Source organism: Oryctolagus cuniculus, chromosome 19 (genome assembly GCF_964237555.1).
Source record: "Oryctolagus cuniculus chromosome 19, mOryCun1.1, whole genome shotgun sequence".
Lineage (NCBI taxonomy): Eukaryota > Metazoa > Chordata > Mammalia > Lagomorpha > Leporidae > Oryctolagus > Oryctolagus cuniculus.
Window position 1 is genome coordinate 32,859,859 of NC_091450.1, and position 20,813 is coordinate 32,880,671.

At 54.2% G+C, this 20,813-nt stretch overlaps 1 protein-coding gene across 19 annotated transcripts in view; it reads right to left on the minus strand.

Annotated features, from left to right (window-relative positions):
• Window positions 1–328: 328 nt before the first annotated feature.
• Window positions 329–20,813, minus strand: part of LOC100346422 (ATP-binding cassette sub-family A member 17) — a 102,788-nt gene continuing 82,303 nt past the window's right edge. For 9 of the 19 annotated variants that reach the window (XM_051836195.2, XM_051836198.2, XM_051836203.2 and 6 more), the window contains 11 exons: window positions 19,441–19,645; window positions 17,199–17,418; window positions 12,961–13,119; window positions 9,487–9,665; window positions 8,562–8,687; window positions 7,672–7,866; window positions 3,624–3,811; window positions 2,514–2,684; window positions 2,088–2,278; window positions 1,880–1,953; window positions 334–1,530 (listed from right to left, as the gene is read on the minus strand). In XM_051836195.2, coding sequence (XP_051692155.2) covers window positions 1,339–1,530; window positions 1,880–1,953; window positions 2,088–2,278; window positions 2,514–2,684; window positions 3,624–3,811; window positions 7,672–7,866; window positions 8,562–8,687; window positions 9,487–9,665; window positions 12,961–13,119; window positions 17,199–17,418; window positions 19,441–19,645 — 1,900 coding nt within the window. In that variant the 3' untranslated portion in view covers window positions 334–1,338. Of the gene's footprint in view, window positions 1,531–1,879; window positions 1,954–2,087; window positions 2,279–2,513; window positions 2,685–3,623; window positions 3,812–7,671; window positions 7,867–8,561; window positions 8,688–9,486; window positions 9,666–12,960; window positions 13,120–17,198; window positions 17,419–19,440; window positions 19,646–20,813 lie in introns of those variants that run through there. The other 10 variants (XM_051836190.2, XM_051836191.2, XM_051836207.2 and 7 more) reach the window with 6 other exon arrangements.

The window sequence follows — 20,813 nt, forward strand, 5'->3', positions numbered from 1 at the left end:
GCCGGGGTCCCCGAGCGCCGCGGCGGGTTCGGAAGTTCGCTCCCGGTGCCCAGGCGTGCCCAGCGCTCGCCGCCTGCTGCGGTGCCCACAGGGCCCCAGGCACGGGGCTGGGGTCTCGGTCCGTTCTACCCCGAAACGTGGCCTCCCCGGAGCGACCCTCGCCGCCGCCCTGCAGCTCTTCCCGGAGGGCAGGGCCCGCGGGGGCCCTGGGGTCGGGCTCCCACCCACCCCTCCCCTCGCAGCCCCTTCCTCACGCTCCCCGCACTCAGGCGACTCGGCCCTCGCCGGCGCCAGGAAGCCCCAGCGGCCCCGGGCGGGAAGGGCGACTGCTGCCCTCGCGGCCGGGGGCGGCTTGGCTGGCGCCTGGAAGGCGGTGATCAGGCTGCGACAGTGTCCCGGTCCGCGGGTCGCGCTGCGGGATGAGCCGCCCCGGAGGGGGAGTCGGGTCGAGAGGGAGCGGTGCTGGGGGCCCGGGGCGTCCCCTCGCAGTCAGGCGGGGTCGAAGTGGGAGCCCCTGCTCAGAACAGGTCGGGGGTGTGCTGATGTGTGCCAGGCCTGTGGGCCACTCTTCCCGGGAGCCCAACGGCCACCTGAGGGCACACCCAGGCCCAGGACATCAGGAGCGCCCCTGACAGGGCTGGGCGCTGCCCCAGGACTTCTGACTCCACAGGGCTGAGGGGACCCGGCCAGCATTTCGGACAGCCGCCCAGGTGCGGTCGGTCTGCAGTGTGGGGCTCCCCACCTCTGCTGCAGGCTTCTGGCCGTGGACAGTCCACTGGCTCCCCTGGGAAATGAGGGAGGCCTGGTGCAGGGTCCCGCGCAGCCCCCGCGAGCCAGGGCCACGCCCAGGAAGGCCCAGGAATCCAAGTGCTGCCCTGGGTGAGCAGACAGCAGACGCGTGCTGTCCCCGCACCCGGAGGCAAACCTGAAGCTGGGGTTCCAGCGCGGGCGAAGCTGCACGTGCAGGCGGTGCACCGAGCAGCCAGCCTCACGCATGCGGCCACCTCGTGCCTGTGCCGTGCCTGCAGACCCTCACCCACCGGGCAGGGCACAGCCAGGCCCAGGACGCGCTCCGTACCTGGCCCTGAGGGAGGTACGGCCGAGGGACAGGATGTGAACGGGGCACAGAGTGGTCACTGCTGTGTCACCAACAGTCACTGCTGGTGAGAGGACCTGCGGAGGCCACAGCCCACTGCAGGGACTCGGGGTATCCCTGTGCACTGGTCTCATCCAGCCGCTGAGCCACTGGCCCACCCTGCCCAGTGAACTGCGTCCGGGGAGAGCCTCGCTGAGCGGCCTTGCGCACCCCTGGGCCAGCTGGGCACCAGGGAGTCTTTATTACAGAAGGGCAGGGGCTGGGGGAGGGGCTGAAGAGCGAGGCGGAGGCGGCGTTTGCCCACGCTGGTCCTGGCCTTGTGTGCGGTACATGGGGTAGGCGACGCTCAGGAAGATGTCCTCCAGCGAGACCTGGCTGACGGAGTAGTCGTCCAGCTGGTACTCGTTCTTAGCTGCCTCCAGAAGGCCAAACACCTGTGGGGAGGAAGCGCCCGCTCACCGGCGCACCCAGAGGGGACACAGGGAGATCTGGCCGCTGGGGCCGGCACCCAGGGGCCCTCGGCTCCTGCAGAGCCCCTCTCGAGAAGTCAGTCTCTGCTTCCTGCTGGGAGTGCAGGCAGGACAGAGGCCTGGCTGGCCCGACTCCCTGTGTGACCTCGGGCACGTGGCGCCCCTCGGACGTGAGGTGTGCAGGAGCTGATCCCGGAAGTCCCTTACGTCCCATGAAATGTGCCTGAAGGTCACTACAAACACGGCCAGGGCGCTGCAGCGCCAGTGCACGAGACCGCCCGAGAGACAGGACCTCGGTCACGAGGGTGCTCACCTTCGCCCAGCTGAGGTTGTGGCCGGGCAGGTGGTAGTGGACCATCCCCTGGTGCTCATCTTCCAGGATGCTGCCTGCACAAAGCACAGGCGTGTTCCTGTGAGGAGGGGGCGGGGCCAGCGGAGGGCGGTCCGGCCCCAGGGATCAGGGATGTGGGAGAGGCAGAGCGGCCGGGAGCGGCTCAGGCAGGCCCCGGGCAGGCTCGCACCTGGGAAGGTCAGGTCCACAAAGGCCTTGAAATCCCGCAGCGCCTCCTGCTGCCCTCTGCTCCGGACCTTGGCCTGCAGGGAGTAGCCGCTGCCGAACTTGCTCTTGAGGTGCTGCGGGCTGCCCAGGCACTTGAACTGACCCTGCACCATGATGGCCAGCCGGGTGCACAGGGCCTCGCACTCCTCCATGCTGGGGACAAGGGGGCAGGCCTGAGACAGTGTTGGGGGTGCCGATGCCCGCCCTGAGAGCCAAAGTCTTGTGCGGAGAGGAAGGTGCCGACGCCCAGGCCAGGCCGCTACCGGTTCAGAGCATGGCCCGTGGGCAGAGGCTGGGAGTCTCCTGGTCGGCTCCGGGCACCTCGGGGTCCCACCCTGCCCAGCCCGTCTGGCTCCTCCACGGACGCACAGGGACACCCCGGCTCTACCTGTGGGAGGTGATGACGACGGCCTTGCCAGACTCGCGGGCCCGGGCCACAGTGTCCCAGAGCAGGCGCCGGGCCACGGGGTCCATGCCCGTGGACGGCTCGTCCAGGAAGATGACCGCAGGCTCTCCGAGGAGGGCGATGCCCGTGCTCAGCTTGCGCTTGTTGCCCCCGCTGGAGGCAGAGAAGGAGAGGTCAGGGGACTGGTCAGCATCAGCCTCCACAGTGATCCTGCTGTCCAACACCGGCCCCTCTGCTCTGTTCAGGAAGTGCTGCTCTGTGCACCTGGGGAGGGGCGGCCTACAGAAACACAGCCCCGTCGCCTTCACCCCAGGTTGAACGGGGGCTGCATCTGTGCACTCTGTGTCCATTCCCAAGGATGGACAAGGATTGGTCCTGGCGAGCACACAGCCGAGGAATCTTCTGTGAGGGTCTTTCTAGGGTTGGGGACGCTCCCCTCTGTGTACATAGGGCACAGGACCATTTAGCAAGCTTTTTTTTTTTTTTTTTAATACATAGAACATTTGCTGTGTGTAAGGCACTGCTCTAAACGTTGCAAGTGCACACTCCTTTGATCATCAAAGGACACAGGGATACAAGAAAACCTGTGGAAACTGAAGAGCCGAGGACGTCATCATCTGATCCCAAGCCTGCTCTGCCGGAGGTCAGAGGTGTCCCGAGCTTGCCGTTCCACCGTGCACCTCTAGGGGCGCTGCGCTCAGCGCAAGGGGCCCTTTGGGACCCTAGCAACAGTAGCCTGAGGACCCCGCCAAGTTTCCCAGCAGAACACCTGAAATTCAGGTGCCACAGACACAGCAGACTGAGCTAACTGTGGGCTTAAAACGCAAGCCGGCCAAAAACGGGGAGCCCTTCATCAAGTGGCCTTGTCAGGTAGATAACGCCGCGGTCCATCTGCTTGTCCCCAGCTACAGCAACGCCTCTGCCCTGCGGTGGCCCCACAATGCGCCTGGGAGCCCAGGACCAACACAAAGCATTGCTGGGGAAGCTGAGGCACTGGCCCTTTCGTACAGGGAAGGTAGGGCCCCTCCAGCACTCCCACCTCCTATGCTGGTGCCTGGAGGCGGGGTGGCCAGGGGAAGCCCCAAATCTTACCTGTAGGTCTTCACTAGCTTGTCAGCATCCATGTACAAGACCAAGTCCTCAAGAATCTGGTCCACACAGGTGCTGATGTGGCACTCGGGAATGCCTCGGATCCGGGAGTACATGACCAGTGTCTCACGGCCTGTCATGAAGTTCAGCAAAGCATCAAACTGGGGACAGTAGCCAATCCACTTCCGCACCTGAGATGAGAACATGGAGGCACTTCAAGGAAGGCCACTTCTGCCAGGTTAACCATGCCTGCTCCAACACAGGCACAGGCTGTCTGCCTCGGCCTCGGCCTCGGCCCTCTGCCTTCACTACATAAATCTTTTTAAAAATATTTATTTGAAAGGCAAAGTTACAGAGACTGAGAGAGGTCTTCCATTCACTGGTTCACTCCCCAAATGGCCACAACAGCCAGAGCTGGACCAGGCCAAAGCCAGGAACCAGGACCTTCATCCAGATCTCCCATGAGGATGGCCAGGGCCCAAGCATTCGGGCCATCTCTGCTCTTTCCAGGCACATCAGCAGGAAGCTGCATCTGAAGTGGAGCATCTGGGACTCAAAAGGATGCGCACCTGGGCTGCTGGCATCACAGGCTGAGGTGTAACCGGCTGTGCCAGGATGCCAACCCTCAAATACATACTTTTTTTTTTTTTGACAGGCAGAGTGGACAGTGAGAGAGAGAGACAGAGAGAAAGGTCTTCCTTTTTGCTGTTGGTTCACCCTCCAATGGCCGCCGTGGCCGGCACGCTGCGGCCGGCGCACTGCGCTGATCCGATGGCAGGAGCCGGGTGCTTCTCCTGGTCTCCCATGGGGTGCAGGGCCCAAGCACTTGGGCCATCCTCCACTGCACTCCCGGGCCACAGCAGAGAGCTGGCCTGGAAGAGGGGCAACCGGGACAGAATCCGGCGCCCCAACCGGGACTAGAACCCAGTGTGCCGGCGCCGCAAGGTGGAGGATTAGTCTAGTGAGCCGCGGCGCCGGCCAAATTTTTTTATTTTTAAAAGTATGTATTTGGGCCGGCGCCGCGGCCATTGGAGGGTGAACCAACGGCAAAGGAAGACCTTTCTCTCTGTCTCTGTCTCTCACTGTCCACTCTGCCTGTCAAAATAAATAAATAAATAAATAAATAAATAAATAAATAAAAATAAAAAAATTCACACACACTGAGTCATTTCTGTTTTTGCCATTATAAACTCATAGCTATGGTCTATGACCATGTTCACAGGCTAGCCTGAAGTAGAGACATAAAACAGTGGGCTACTATTTTTGAAAAAATAATCAACTTGTTTCCCCTCGCTTTTCTTCTTTTCCCTCTTCCCCTCAAGCTGCAGGACAGCCGCAGGGTGGGGGAAGATCTGACAGCGTGCAGAGTACAGAACTACCAGAGCGTCTGTCTTGGGGAGGAGGAGGAAGACGGGCCCACACAGCTCAGGCCAGGCTGCACTTCCAGAATGTGGCTTCCTGGGGACATCCCTGTCCCTGGCACCGAGCCAACAGCTGAGAAAGACACACAGGACTGGAACGCAGATACTTCAAATATTTCTTTATAAAACGTGAACCTGCTGGTGGGTGGTCTTCACTGTGTTACTTTATTTTATTTTATTAAAGATTTATTTATTTATTTGAAAGTCAGAGTTACAGAGAGAAGGAGAGGCAGAGAGAGAGAGGGAGGGAGGGAGGGAGGGAGAGAGAGAGGTCTTTCATCTGCTGGTTCACTCCCCAATTGGACGCAATGGCCGGAGCTGTGCTGATCTGAAGCCAGGAGCCAGCAGATTCTCCCAGGTCTCCCACGTGGGTGCAGGGGCCCAAGGACCTGGGCCATCTTCTACTGCTTTCCCAGTCCATAGCAGAGAGCTGGATCAGAAGTGGAGCAGCCAGGACTTGAACCAGCAGCACCCGTAAGGGATGCCAGCGTTGCAGGCGGCGGCTTTACCCACTACACCACAGCAACAGCCCCCACCGTATTACTTTGACGTTTCTTCTAATTCTATTTCTATTTTTAAAAATCATGAGTTGATACTAAGTTTTTTGTCAAATGCCTTTTCAGCATCTAGGGATAAATATAATGATTTATTTTGGTGGATTTTATTTCTGGACCTAACAATTCTGGTATAAACCTGACTTACACTTTTTATCCTTTTGACATAACACTGCATTTGTATAGTAAATATCTCAGAGCTGACCTGGGGTTCATTCTAGGTGCTGCCTTGTCTGTTTTATTTATTTATTAAAAAGATTTATTTGGTCACTTCGAAGTCAGAGTCATATACAGAGAGAGACCTTCCATCCACTGTTTCACTCCCCAAATGGCAACAGAGGCTGGAGCTGGGCCAGGTGGAAGCCAGGAGGCTGAAACTTCACCCAGGTCTCCCATGTGGATGGAGGGGGCCCAGGCACTGGGGCCATCTTCCACTGCTTTCCCAGGCACACCGGCAGGGAGCTGGATCAGAAGTGGAGAAGTCAGGACTTGAACCAGTGCTCATATGGGATGCCAGTGTAACAAGTGATAGCCTATCCCACAGAGCCACAATGCTGGCTCAAGCATTTTATTAAGATTTATTTTTTTATTTTATTTGAAAGGCAGAGTTACAGAGAGAGAGAGAGGAAGAGATGGGAGAGGAGAGGGAGGGAGAGAGAGAGAAAGCACGCTTCCATCCACTGGTTCACTCTCCAAATGGCAGCAATGGCCGGGGCTGTGGCAAGCTGAAGCCAGGAGCTCGGAGCTTCTAGGTCTCCTACATGGGTACAGGGTGCCAAGCACTTGGGCCATCTTCCACTGTTTTCTCAGGTGCATTAGCAGGGCGCTGGACCAGAAGTAGAGCAGTAGGGTCTCAAACAGGCACCTATATGGGATGCTGGCCTCGTAGGCAGCAGCTTAACTCGCTGTACCACAATGTCGGCCCCAGCATTTTTTTTTTAAAGTTTATTTATACTATTTCTTTTCATTGTCTTGAAAGGCAGAGTTACACACTCTCTCTCTCTCTCTCCAATCCACTGGTTTACTCCCCAGATGGCAGCTTCCAGGGGCCAGCACTGTGGCATAGCAGGTTAAGCTGCTGCTTGTAACGCTGGCATCCTATATTAGATGCAGTTTGACCGTATGAGTTGGCTTTGACCTGTCCCAGCCCTGGCTGTTGTAGCTACTGCGGAAGTGAAACAGATAATGGAAGATCTCTGTTTCCTTCTCTCTCTGTAACTCTACCTTTCAAATAAATAAAATAAATCTTTTAAAGATTTCCTCACTCCCCTGATGGCCGCAACTGCCAGGGCTGGGCCAGGCTGGAGCCAGGTGCCTGGAACTCAACATGGGTTCCCCTGTGTGGGCAGCACAGGCCCACACACTTGGGCCATTCTCCAGTGCCTTCCCAGGTGCACCAGGGAGCTGGATCAGAAGCAGAGCAGCCGGGACTTGAACTGGCACCCAAATGGGATGCTGGCGCTGTAGGCGGCAGCTTATTCTGCTACGCCACAAAGCCAGCCCCTCATCATAACTAAATATTTAAAATAAAAAAAGAGAGATAATGTTAAATAAGAGGTAGATGCAAGTATCATAGTTCCAAAGAAGTGCTCCAGGATGGAGACATGGATTTGGGGTCAAGATGAAACGGATACGCGGGGCCAACGCCGTGGCTCAATAGGCTAATCCTCCACCTAGTGGCGCCAGCACACGGGGTTCTAGTCCTGGTCGGGGCGCCGGATTCTGTCCCAGTTGCCCCTCTTCCAGGCCAGCTCTCTGCTTGCTGTGGCCAGGGAGTGCAGTGGAGGATGGCCCAAGTGCTTGGGCCCTGCACGCCACGGGAGACCAGGATAAGCACCTGGCTCCTGGCTTCGGATCAGCGCGGTGCGCTGGCTGCAGCGGCCATTGGAGGGTGAACCAACGGGAAAAGAAGACCTTTCTCTCTGTCTCTCTCTCTCACTGTCCACTCTGCCTGTCAAAAAAAAAAAAAAAAGAAACGGATACGCGGAATTTTCAGAGATCAACTCTCACCCCAGTTCCCCCCCCCCACCCCGAATCCTGTGTGACACCCCTAGGTTTGTTTGTAGTCATACTCACTCTCTCTAGGTCAGAGCTGATGCTGATACCCCTGACAAAGGCCTCCCCAGAAGTTATTGGCTTCTCCCCGGCCAGCATTTTGAAAATGGAAGTCTTCCCTGCTCCATTGAGGCCAAGAAGGCCAAAGCATTCTTTCGCTTGAACAGTGAAGGATACCTTGTTCACAGCCACCACGGGCACCTTGTTCTCATAGACCTGAGACACATGAGAGAGCAGACACGGTTAGGACGCCTCGGTGCAGTCCGGGAGCTCCCTGTGCTCACTGCAGTCTGTTCTAGCACAGGTCCAGGCCGCCTCAGGGCTCTCAGGGCTCCCAGGGCTCGGGGCCTGTCCTGCACCCAGGCTCAGCGCTGCCTCCTCTCAGTGCTAGCCCAGCAGGATAGGAGGGGTTTCTCTTTGCCTTCCATACTGAGAATGCTGTTTCCAAGATAAACTCTTTCATCCCCAAAGCATACTTTTGATGTTACAGGAAGGTTTATTTAAGTTTTAAACTAAAACTATAGAGAAACAGTAAGACTAGCAACCTGGGGAAATGTTACCAAGATCCTGATGTTGGAAGGGGCTCTTAAAACGCTCGGGGGCACGAGGCAGGCTGAGGCCCCGACTCCTCCACAAACTGTCTTCCAGATCCTGGAGAGTCGCTGCATCAGGCACAGCCTCTGGCACTGCCTGCTCCCGCTCCCACCCCAGGCCTCTCGCCTCCAGAGGGCCACACAACAGACAGTAGAGGACCGAGTTCCTAATTTTTGTCTCGTACACCAATGAATTCTACTGTGATCACTCCCAGAGGAAACCCCACGGGGAGTCACGTATCTGAGTCACCTGCCAATAGGCCAAGTGCCTGCTGGTGCGTGACCCAGAGGGAGAATGTTCTTGACTTTTGACTTTACCTTTGACACTTCCTTAACAACCAGGGGATTTTTCTTGCACAACTTTTCCAAATGCATCTTGATAGTTTCTGCTTCCTTGGCCACATCTTGGTCCTCAGGTGCTGATGGCACATTGAGCGGCACTGCCTGCATCACCAAGACAAGGGTGAAAAAATTAGGACTTGCTGTGAGGGCACAAGATGGAGACTGAGGGGAACCATGAAGACCGCAGCCTCCCTGGGAAGGCTGGAAGGTGTCTGGGCTGACCCTGGTTCTCATGGACACACCACCACCCCATCTCAGGAGCAGCTACGGCCATCAGGAAAACTTCACGCGGCATCGACTTCGGAGGAAAACTAGGACTTACAACTAGGGATATCAGATATGACAATGGGGCTGGTGCTCTGGCACAGCAGGTGAAGTAAGCCCCACCTGCAGCACCGGCATCCCACGTGGGCCCTGGTTTGAGTCCCGGCTGCTCAGCTTCTGATCCAGCTCCCTGCTAATGCACCCGGGAAAGCAGTGGAGGATGGCCCCAGTCCTTGGGCCCCTGCACCCACACGGGAGACCTGGAAGACGCTCCTGGCTCCTGGCTTTGGTATGGCCCAGCCCTGGCTATTGTGGCCATTTGGTTAGTGAACCAGCAGATGGAAGACCTCTCTCTTTCTCTCCCTCTCTCTGTAACTCTTTCAAATTAATAAATCTATCTTTTAAAAAAAGCTTTAACAAAAGCTCATTTCTGGGTTTCTTTGAACAGACTTCTTGTTTGGCTCGTGGAGCTGGGGAAGAGTGACTGGTCTGAGGAAACTCAGGTCTTGTTTCTGCTGTGCTGAGGAGCAGACCCTGGAAGCACCACAGATGACCAGCATGGAACGAGGTCACAGGGGCTCAGCCAGAGTGTTCTCCTTTCTGGGAGTCTGTGCAGTTTGCACTCGGACGCACTCACCAAACTTGGCTTCCCGCAGAAGTCAGAGAGCCTGGCTTTCAGCGTCCAGAATGCGCTGGTTTCGATGAGGAAAAGCAGGATGATGTACACAGGTCCCGAGATAGCCAGGGCGGTCAGGTACTTCCCTATCCCTAGGGACTCCCACGCGTAGATGTTCTTTTGGACCACATATTTTTCTGCTAAAATGGGGTAAATAGATATTTAAAAACTTTGGGTAATTTTCAAAGCAATTCCTCAACTGTACACCTAGTAGGTAAATTCCTATTACAACGAATATAGTTTAAAAGAAGTGTTCTTTTCATCATCGCTATTCCCACATTGCAGATGGTGGTCAACAGTGACATTTTGTTTTCCCTCCTATAATTAATGTTCTGTAAAAACAGTACAATAAAAAGACCTGTCGGCCGGCGCCGCGGCTCACTAGGCTAATCCTCCGCCTAGCGGCGCTGGCACACCGGGTTCTAGTCCCGGTTGGGGCGCCGGATTCTGTCCCGGTTGCCCCTCTTCCAGGCCAGCTCTCTGCTGTGGCCAGGGAGTGCAGTGGAGGATGGCCCAGGTGCTTGGGCCCTGCACCCCATGGGAGACCAGGAAAAGCACCTGGCTCCTGGCTCCTGCCATCGGATCAGCGCGGTGCGCCGGCCGCAGCGCGCCGGCCGCGGCGGCCATTGGAGGGTGAACCAACGGCAAAGGAAGACCTTTCTCTCTGTCTCTCTCTCTCACTGTCCACTCTGCCTGTCAAAAAAAAAAAAAAAAAAAAAAGACCTGTCATGTTGTGTATGATAAATATACATGATTTTTGTCAATAAAAAAATAGGTGCCAGTGTTGTACTGCAGGGAGTGAAGACACCACTTGTGCCACCAGTATCCCAGACTGGAGCACTGACTCAAGTCCTGGCTGCTCCACTTCCTGTCCAGTCCCCTGCTAATTTGCCTGGGAGCACAGGGGAAGATGGCCCGTGTGCTTGGGCACCTGAATGGGAAGCCTGGATGGAGTTCCAGGCTCCTGGCTGCAGCTTGGCCCAGCCTTGGCTGTTGCAGCATTTGGGAAGTGAACCAGAAGATGGAAGTCACTCCCTGTCTCTCCCCTTCTCTCTGGCTTTCAGAATTGCAAACAAATAAATCTTTGGAAAAAAAATGAAAGACTTCATCCTGTCCATTTGACACTTGAAATATAAATTATTTATATGTTTAGGTCTTCTTCTTCTTCTTCTTCTTCTTTTTTTTTTTTTTTTTTTTTGGACAGGCAGAGTGGACAGTGAGAGAGAGAGACAGAGAGAAAGGTCTTCCTTTGCCGTTGGTTCACCCTCCAATGGCCGCCGCAGCTGGCGCGCTGCGGCTGGCGCACCGCGCTGATCTGATGGCAGGAGCCAGGTACTTATCCTGGTCTCCCATGGGGTGCAGGGCCCAAGGACTTGGGCCATCCTCCACTGCACTCCCTGGCCACAGCAGAGAGCTGGCCTGGAAGAGGGGCAACTGGGACAGAATCCGGCGCCCTGTCCGGGACTAGAACCCGGTGTGCCGGCGCCGCAAGGCAGAGGATTAGCCTAGTGAGCCGCGGCGCCGGCCAAGGTCTTCTTTCAATCAATAATTACCCTGCAACTTCAACTAACCACTCCTGTAAAAAAAAAAAATACTCAGGAGTCTCTATTCTCTTTTTAAGCTGGTCTGCCTTAAAATTTTTTACAGTATTTTAAAACAGGGTCTGGCATTGTGGTACAGAAGGTTAAGCCACCACCTGCAATGTCAGTATCCCATATGAGCCCTGGTATGAATTCTGGATGTCCCATTTCCCATCCGGATTCCTGATAATGCACCTGGGAAAGTAGTGGAAGATGGCCCAAGTCCATAGGCCCCTGAACCCATGTGGGAACCCGGATGGAATTCAAGGCGTCCAGCTTTGGCCTGTCCCAGCCCCAGCTGTTGTATACATTTGGGGAATGAACCAGTGGATGGAAGCTCTCTGTTTCTCCTTCTCTCTATCTTGCTTTTCAAATAAATAAATCTTAAAAAAATAAAATTAGGCTGGCACCGTGGCTCAATAGGCTAATCCTCCGCCTGCGGCGCCAGCACACTGGGTTCTAGTACCGGTCGGGGCGCCGGATCCTGTCCCAGTTGCCCCTCTTCCAGGCCAACTCTCTGCTGTGGCCCGGGAGTGCAGTGGAGGATGGCCCAAGTCCTTGGGCCCTGCACCCACATGGGAGACCAGGAGAAGCACCTGGTTCCTGGTTTCGGATCAGCGCGATGCGCCGGCACATGCGGCCATTGGAGGGTGAACCAATGGCAAAAGGAAGACCTTTCTCTCTCTCTCTCTCACTGTCCACTCTGCCTGTCAAAAATAAATAAATAAAATAAAATTATACAATAAATATACATTCATTGCAAAAAGGAGAAATACATGAATTAGAAAGTAAAGGTGCTTTTCCATTAGCCAAATCCAATGTTATAGTTTTATGTAAAATTCTTCTACATTTTCTAGGTATTATCTTTTTTTTAAGATTTATTTAGGTTTTTGAAAGGCGGGGTTACAGAAAGGCAGAGGCAGAAGCAGAGAGACAGAGAGAGAGGCCTTCCATCCACTGGGTCACTCCCCAAACGGCTGCAATGTGCCGAGCTGGGTTGTTCTGAAGCCAGGAGCCAGGAGCTTCTTCCAGGTCTCCCACACAGGGGCAGGGACCCAACGACTTGGGTCATCTTCTACTGCTTTCCCAGGCCATAGCAGAGAACTGGATCAGATGTGGAACAGCCAGAACTAGAACCGGCGCCCATATGGGACGCCAGCACTGCAGGTGGTGGCTTTACCCACTATGCCACAGCACTGGTCCCCTAGGTATTATCTTTTGAAACAAAAAAATGGAGTGATACTATGCATTCACTTCTCCAATGTACTTGTTTCATCTAATAATATATAATGGACATTGACATATCAGGACATAGAGATCAAAATCATTCTTTTTGATGCCTGCATCATGTTATCTTGATGCTTATACTGTAATTTGCTAATCAGTCTCTTTTGGGTACATATAGGTTACAACTGGCCATTAGTATTTGTGGGATTGGTTCCAGATCTCCCTGCAGATACCAAAGCTGTGGCTGCTCAAGTATCTGATATAAAATGACATTTTTTACATCAACTCATCTACCATAGCCATAAGTTCTGCATCTGTGGAGTCAACCAACCATAGGTAGAAAATATTCAGAAAAAAACTGTCTACTAAACATATATAGAATTTCTTCTCTTTTAAATGATACAGTATGACAACAATTTACATAGCATTTACATTGTATAAAGTACTATCAATAATTTAGAGATGGTTTAGAGTACACGGGATGGTACGGGTGGTTACATGCAAGCATTATGCTATTTTATAAAAAAGGATGCATTTTATGTGAACTGTATCTCAATGAAAATAAATTCCATTTATACTACTTGCAAGACTCAAATGAAAATACAGTAATTCCACTTATTCTACCTACAAGCTTCATTGCACTCAGTCTGGCTCAGGTTCTTGACACTACAAAACCTCTGTAGTTCAAAGTTGTAATATAAGTTGCAGAAAGCCATCCCCAGGCAGTGGCCCGGGAGTGCGAGGAACGCGTGATCCAGGTTCTCTGAGATTGCTTCATAACCCAGGTCTGAAAGGAACAGAAAATAGTAACTTTACTTGACGGAAAAGAAAAGCACATCCTTGGTACAGTGGGTTAGGCCGTGGCTGTGATGCTGGCCTCCCGTATGAGCACCGGTTCAAGTCCTGGCTGTTCCACTTGTGATCCAGCTCTCTGCTAATGTGCCTGGGAAAGCAGTAGAAGATGGCCCAAGTGACTGAGCCCCTACCACCTACATAGGAGTCCTGGATGGAATTCCAGTCTCCTGGCTTTGGCCTGGCCTAGCCTTGGCCATTGTGGCTTTCTGGGGAGTGAACTAATGGACAGAAGTCTCTTTCTCTGCGCACCCCCATCTTGCCCTTTCTAATTCTTCCTTTCAAATAAACCAACAAATCAATATTTAAAAAACATATCCTTGGGGCTGCTGTTGTTTGTGGTGCAGCATCCCCTATCAGAATGCTGGTTTCAGAGTCCCGGCTGTTCCACTTCTGCTGCAGCTCCCTGCTAATGTGCCTAGGAAAGCAGTGGAAGACGGCCCAAGTTCTTGGCCCCTGCCACCCATGTAAGAGACCAGGATGAGTTCTGAGCTCTGGGCTTCAGAATCCTAGCCTCGGCCTGGCCCAGCCCCAGCCGTTGTAGCCATCTGGGGACTGACGTAGCAGATGGAAAACCTCTCTGTTTCTCTGTCATTCTGCCTTTCAAATAAAATCATAATTTTTTAAAAAAAGAAAAGAAAAGGGCACACTGTCCCACATATCTTCTAACCCTGCCCCGTCACTGGACCATCACACTCCCAGGCCTGCAAGGCTTTCCCTGACTTGTGCATCTCTAGGTTGTCCCCCTTCCTCTGTGGCCGTTCAGCCTCCAGGCCGTGCGTGTTTCTCTCCTGCTGTGCTGCTCCAGAGCACCGTGTTTCCATCCAGTCACGCACAGAGCATGAGAGCGGGCACTGGGTGTGGGAACACCAGCACCCGGTCACGCACAGAGCATGAGAGCGGGCACTGGGTGTGGGAACACCAGCACCCGGTCACGCACAGAGCATGAGAGCGGGCACTGGGTGTGGGAACACCAGCACCCGGTCACGCACAGAGCATGAGAGCGGGCACTGGGTGTGGGAACACCAGCACCCGGTCACGCACAGAGCATGAGAGCGGGCACTGGGTGTGTGGGAACACCAGCACCCGGTCACGCACAGAGCATGAGAGCGGGCACTGGGTGTGTGGGAACACCAGCACCCGGTCACGCACAGAGCATGAGAGCGGGCACTGGGTGTGGGAACACCAGCACCCGGTCACGCACAGAGCATGAGAGCGGGCACTGGGTGTGGGAACACCAGCACCCGGTCACGCACAGAGCATGAGAGCGGGCACTGGGTGCGTGGGAACACCAGCACGTGGTCATGCACAGAGCATGAGAGCGGGCACTGGGTGTGTGGGAACACCAGCACCCGGTCACGCACAGAGCATGAGAGCGGGCACTGGGTGTGGGAACACCAGCACCTGGTCACGCACAGAGCAGGAGAGCGGGCACTGTGTGTGGGAACACCAGCACCTGGTCACGCACAGAGCAGGAGAGCGGGCACTGTGTGTGGGAACACCAGCACCTGGTCACGCACAGAGCAGGAGAGCGGGCACTGTGTGTGGGAACACCAGCAGGAGCATGGCTGCATTGCAGAGGTGGACAAGTGAGCTGGGCCCAGACAGAGCAGGGTCTGCTGGGTCAACCTCCAGGGTGCATGAGCTTCACATTAGGACAGGTGCACACACAGTCCCTGCCTTTACACCCTGTGGGAACAACACTGTCGTTTGCACACACTTAAGAAACAATGAGGGGGCCCCCCAGCACTGAAGCAACAGCTTCGCATATGGGCGCCAGTTCGTGAGTCCCGGCTGCTCCACTTCCGATCCAGCTCTCTGCTGTGGCCTGGGAAAGCAGTAGAAGATGGCCCAAGTCCTTGGGCCCCTGCACCCACCTGGGAGACCCTGAAGAAGCTCCTGGCTCCTGGCTTCGGATTGGTGCAGCTCTGGCCATTGTGGCCATCTAGGGAGTGAACCAATGGATGGAAGACCCCCTCCCCGTCTCGGCCTCTCTATAACTTTGCCTTTCAAATAAAATTAAAAAAAAAAAAAAAAAAAAGAAACAATGACTCCAAGATAAAAGCCAGGGCATGGTAAAGGTTGAGGTGAGTGTGCTCCTGTTACCCAGCTGGGGATCTAGAGTCCCAGCCTCGCCCTTCCCTAGCCACCCTCTCCTCTACCCCGCCCAAGCCCAGCTGTTGTAGGCATCTGGGGAGGGAACAAACAGATGACAGTTCCCTCTGTCTCTCAAAGACTTTTCTGTAAAAAAAAAAAAAAAGGTCTTTTTTTGTTGTTTGTTTTTTAAGCAGAGGGAAGCTGTTAAACTATTTATATGAAAGGCAGAATGACAGAGAGAGAGAAAGAGAGAAAGAGAGAGAGAGAGAGAGAGGGAGGCACTGAGAAGAAGAGAGAGCTCTTCCATCCACTGATTCATCCCCAAAATGCCTACAACAGCCAGGGTTGGGCCAGGCCAAAGCTAAGAGCCAGGAATTCCACCTGGGTCTCCCACATGGGTGTCAGGAACCCAAGAACTTGGGCCATCATCTGCTGCCTCGCCAGAAGATAGCTGGATCAGAAACAGAGTAGCTGGGACTTGGACCACACTCTCATGGGGTTTGGGCATCCAACCCATTGTATCACAGCACCCATCCCTGTTAACCTACTTTTAAGCAAAAAAAAAACCAAAAAACAAAAACAAAAATCCAAAGTCAATTTGAAAGAGGTGTTCATCAATGCAAATGAAAAAGAGCACTACAGAGGCAGAACATCAGTGTGCCCAACGCTGACCAGAAAGGGCCAGCTGCAGGTGCGTAGCGTGGACGATGCCCACCTTGGTTTCCTCTACTCCAATGACACACTTACCAAGCAGCCCCCTCCCCGCACCAGCTGTCTTTCTTTACTGATGTTTTATCTTTCTCTTGAGGAATAACATTTCAGTGAAATGCATAGGTCATAAGTAGAAAATCTGGGGCCAGTGTTGTGGCATAGCAAGTAAAGCTGCAGCCTGTGACACTGGCACCCCATGTGGGTGCTGGCTCGTGTCCTGGCTATTCCACTTCTGATCTGGCTCCCTGGGAAAGCAACAAAAGAATTGCTCAAGGACTTGAGTCCCTGTCACCAACGTGGGAGTCCTGGATGAAGCTCTTGGCTCCTGGCTTTGGCCTGGCCCAGCCCTGGCCATTGTGGCCATCTATGGAGTGAACCAACAGATGCAAGATCTTCCTCTGTGTCTCTCTGTAACTCTTTTTTTTTTGACAGGCAGAGTGGACAGTGAGAGAGAGAGACAGAGAGAAAGGTCTTCCTTTGCCGTTGGTTCACCCTCCAATGGCCGCTGTGGCCGGTGCACCACACTGATCCGATGGCAGGAGCCAGGTGCTTCTCCTGGTCTCCCATGGGGTGCAGGGCCCAAGCACTTGGGCCATCCTCCACTGCACTCCTGGGCCACAGCAGAGAGCTGGCCTGGAAGAGGGGCAACCGGGACAGAATCCGGCGCCCCGATCGGGACTAGAACCTGGTGTGCCAGCGCCACAAGGCGGAGGATTAGCCTATTGAGCTGTGGCGCCAGCCAACTCTTGACTTTCTAATAAATACACCTTTTTTCAAAAAAAGTAGAAAATGTGATGAATTAGGATAAATTGTGGTAAATATGTAAGTTCCCATAACCAGTATCCCCAAGGAGAAAAAGGGTATTTCATCGCTTCACGAAGTTCACTAACCTCTCTTTTTCAGTCAATGCCCTTCCCTAACCCAGACACGACTGCTTTCCAGATGCTAGCCTAGCGTTAGGAGTGTGTCTGTGGACTGCACAGACCGCCCCCACATGGTGTTCCCTCTCACTCCACACTGTGCACGCTCTTGTGTTGTTGTCACAGCAATCCACAGAAGGAATACACCGCTAGTTCATCTGTTCTCCTCGAAGTGTGTGTTCCAGACCACAGCTGCCCTGGGAGACACACTCTGGGGCAGGTACAACCCCTGCGGCTGCCACAGGGGGAATTAAAGCTCCGTGGGATGTGGCTAAGCAGTGCTCACCTTGCTCGGCTGTGACGGTGACCAGCATGATGGGGCCAATGCTCAAGAAGGTGAGCATGACGACCAGCTTGACGCAGGCGTGGCTGGCACTTTCGAAGGAGAAGCTGATTATGTAGATGAGGGGGATGATAGCCCAGCCATAGAGAATCAACATCAAGACAAGAGCAAGGATGTTTCCACGGTGTGTAAACACTTCTTCATTGTAGTACAGAAACACCACCTCAGGAAGGGGGAGTGGGAAGAATTGGGAAAAGCCACTGTCAGTCAGTCCTCAGCTGGAGAAAGAACAGAATCATCCCAGGTTCAGAAGGAAGGTACCTGCCACACGCCCAGGTACCTCCCTTCCCTTCCCCCAGCAAGGCAGAGACGACCAGCACCTGCCACAGTGCAGGGAGATAAGTGGTCCAGAGGTGTCTACAAGACACACAGGCAGCAGCTGGCATTGTGGCACAGTGGGCTAAGCTACCATCTACAGTGCCAGCATCCGTATGGGCATCGGTGCCTGTCCTAGCTGCTTCACTTCTGATCCAGCTCCCTGCTAATGGCCTGGGAAAAACAGTGGAGGACGGCCCAAGTGTTTGGGCCCCTGCACCTACATGGGAGACTCAGAGTAAGCTCCTAGCTCCTGGCTTCAGCCTGGCCCAGCCCCAGCTGTTCTGGCCATTTGGGGAGTGAACCAGCTGGTAGAGGATATGGCCCTCCCTCTCTTTCTAATTCTTGCAAATAAAAATAAATGCTGGCGCCGCGGCTCACTAGGCTAATCCTCCACCTTGCGGCGCCAGCACACCGGGTTCTAGTCCCGGTCGGGGCACTGGATTCTGTCCTGGTGGCCCCTCTTCCAGGCAAGCTCTCTGCTGTGGCCCGGGAGTGCAGTGGAGGATGGCCCAAGTGCTTGGGCCCTGCACCCGCATGGGAGACCAGGATAAGTACCTGGCTCCTGCCTTCGGATCAGCGCGGTGCGCCGGCTGCGGCGCGCCAGCCGCGGCGGCCACTGGAGGGTGAACCAACGGCAAAAGGAAGACCTTTCTCTCTGTCTCTCTCTCTCACTGTCCACTCTGCCTGTAAAAAATAAAAAATAAATAAAAAATAAAAAATAAATGAATCTTAAAAACAAACAAACAGAAACAAACACATAGGCAGGGGCCAGCATCTGGAATAGCAGATTAAGCCGCCACTTCAGACATTCTACATCTCATATCAAAATGCAGATTTCAGTCCTGGCTACTCTGTTCCTGATCCGGCTTCCTGCTAATGCAATCTGGGGGACATAGCAGGTGATGGCTCAAGTGCTTGGTTCTCTGCCACCCACATGGGAGACCCAGGTGGAGTACTGGGCTCCTGGCTTCAGTCTGGCTCAGCCTTGGCTGTTGCAGGCATTTGGGGAGTGAACCAGCAGATGGAGAATCTCTCTCTCTCTCTGTGTCTCCCTTTCTCTCTACAGCTCTGCCTTTCAGATGAAATAAACAAATCTTTAAAAAAAATCTTCCTGATAACCTTTACAAAAGTAACCAGGAAACCCTCAAATTACTCAATTCAATCCTAATCAAATATTTCAGCCCATCAATATCCTGGTGAGCTATTTCTGCACAACAAACTCAAATCCTCAAAGCACTGCCTCTGATTAGCTTGAGGCCGCGACTCCGTGTTGTCACTTAAAGATCCTAGGGCAGGGGTGGGCACTGGGGCCCAGCAGATCAAGCCGATGCTTGGGACACCCACACCCTATTCCAGAGGGCCTGGAATCCAGGCCTGCCTCTGCTCCTAGGCATTTCACGGAAATGTTATTCCTCAAGCCTCTGCCAGCTTCTGGCTAATGTGTGTGGAAGGCAGCGGATGATGGCCCAAAACCCTGGCTCCCTGCCGTCCACGTGGGGGACCTGGAAAGAGTTCCTGCTTGTGGCTTCAGCTGGTTCATTCCAGCTTCTGCAGACATTTAGGGAGTGAACCAGTGAACGAAGATCTCTCTCTCTCTCTCTCTCTCTCTGACTCTCTCTCTCTCTCTCTCAGTTTCTCCTTCTCTCTGTCACTCTTTCAAGCAAACAAATAAAACTGAAAAAAAAATCACAGCCCTTTAAAAGAAAAAAAGGCCCCATGGCAGGTCCCTCTGCTCCCAGTGATGCCTGAGGGGCAGCGACGAAGGAGCTTCACACCCCAATCTCAGTCAGGGCTGAGCTTCCGGCTGGTTCTGGAGCTGTACGGGGGACCCCCAGGCAAGTTCCCTGTGATCTGACCCAGCACTCACCACCATCAGCAGAGTGGGGACGAGGAAGGAGATGAGGTCCCAGAGCAGAGCGGAGAGCCAGTAAGCCCACAAGTAAACACCACTGACAAACTGGATGTGCTTGGCCTTAATTCGGCGCTCTCTGACAGTCAAGATGGAAAACGAGCTAGACAGAAAGGCTATTCCAAAAAGCAAGTTGACAACAAGGTAATGTCCTTTAGGGCCCCTGTAAAAAACAGAATATGAGGAGAGAGGTGGTAATTCAAGCAGAACAGCTAAGAGCAGCCGTTTTATAAAACAACAATTTGTTATTAGAAGAAAAAAAGAGGAAAGAAACAGGCAGTAAAGAGAGAAGACTGCAGGAGCGAAAGCTCTCACTGCAGGGAGGGAAGGTGCACACACAGGCACAGGTGAGCTCTCACTGCAGGGAGGGAAGGTGCACACACAGGTACAGGTACAGGTGAGCTTTCACTGCAGGGAGGGAAGGTGCACACACAGGTACAGGCACAGGTGAGCTCTCACTGCAGGGAGGGAAGGTGCACACACAGGTACAGGCACAGGTGAGCTCTCACTGCAGGGAGGGAAGGTGCACACACAGGCACAGGTACAGGTGAGCTCTCACTGCAGGGAGGGAAGGTGCACACACAGGTACAGGTACAGGTGAGCTGTCACTGCAGGGAGGGAAGGTGCACACACAGGTACAGGCACAGGTGAGCTCTCACTGCAGGGAGGGAAGGTGCACACACAGGTACAGGTACAGGTGAGCTCTCACTGCAGGGAGGGAAGGTGCACACACAGGCACAGGTGAGCTCTCACTGCAGGGAGGGAAGGTGCACACACAGGTACAGGTACAGGTGAGCTCTCACTGCAGGGAGGGAAGGCGCACACACAGGTACAGGTACAGGTGAGCTGTCACTGCAGGGAGGGAAGGTGCACACACAGGTACAGGTACAGGTGAGCTGTCACTGCAGGGAGGGAAGGTGTACACACACAGGTACAGGTACAGGTGAGCTCTCACTGCAGGGAGGGAAGGTGCACACACAGGTACAGGTACAGGTGAGCTGTCACTGCAGGGAGGGAAGGTGCACACACAGGCACAGGCACAGGTGAGCTGTCACTGCAGGGAGGGAAGGTGCACACACAGGTACAGGCACAGGTGAACTCTCACTGCAGGGAGGGAAGGTGCACACACAGGTACAGGTGAGCTCTCACTGCAGGGAGGGAAGGTGCACACACAGGCACAGGTGAGCTCTCACTGCAGGGAGGGAAGGTGCACACACAGGTACAGGTACAGGTGAGCTCTCACTGCAGGGAGGGAAGGTGCACACACAGGTACAGGCACAGGTGAGCTCTCAGTGCAGGGAGGGAAGGTGCACACACAGGTACAGGTGAGC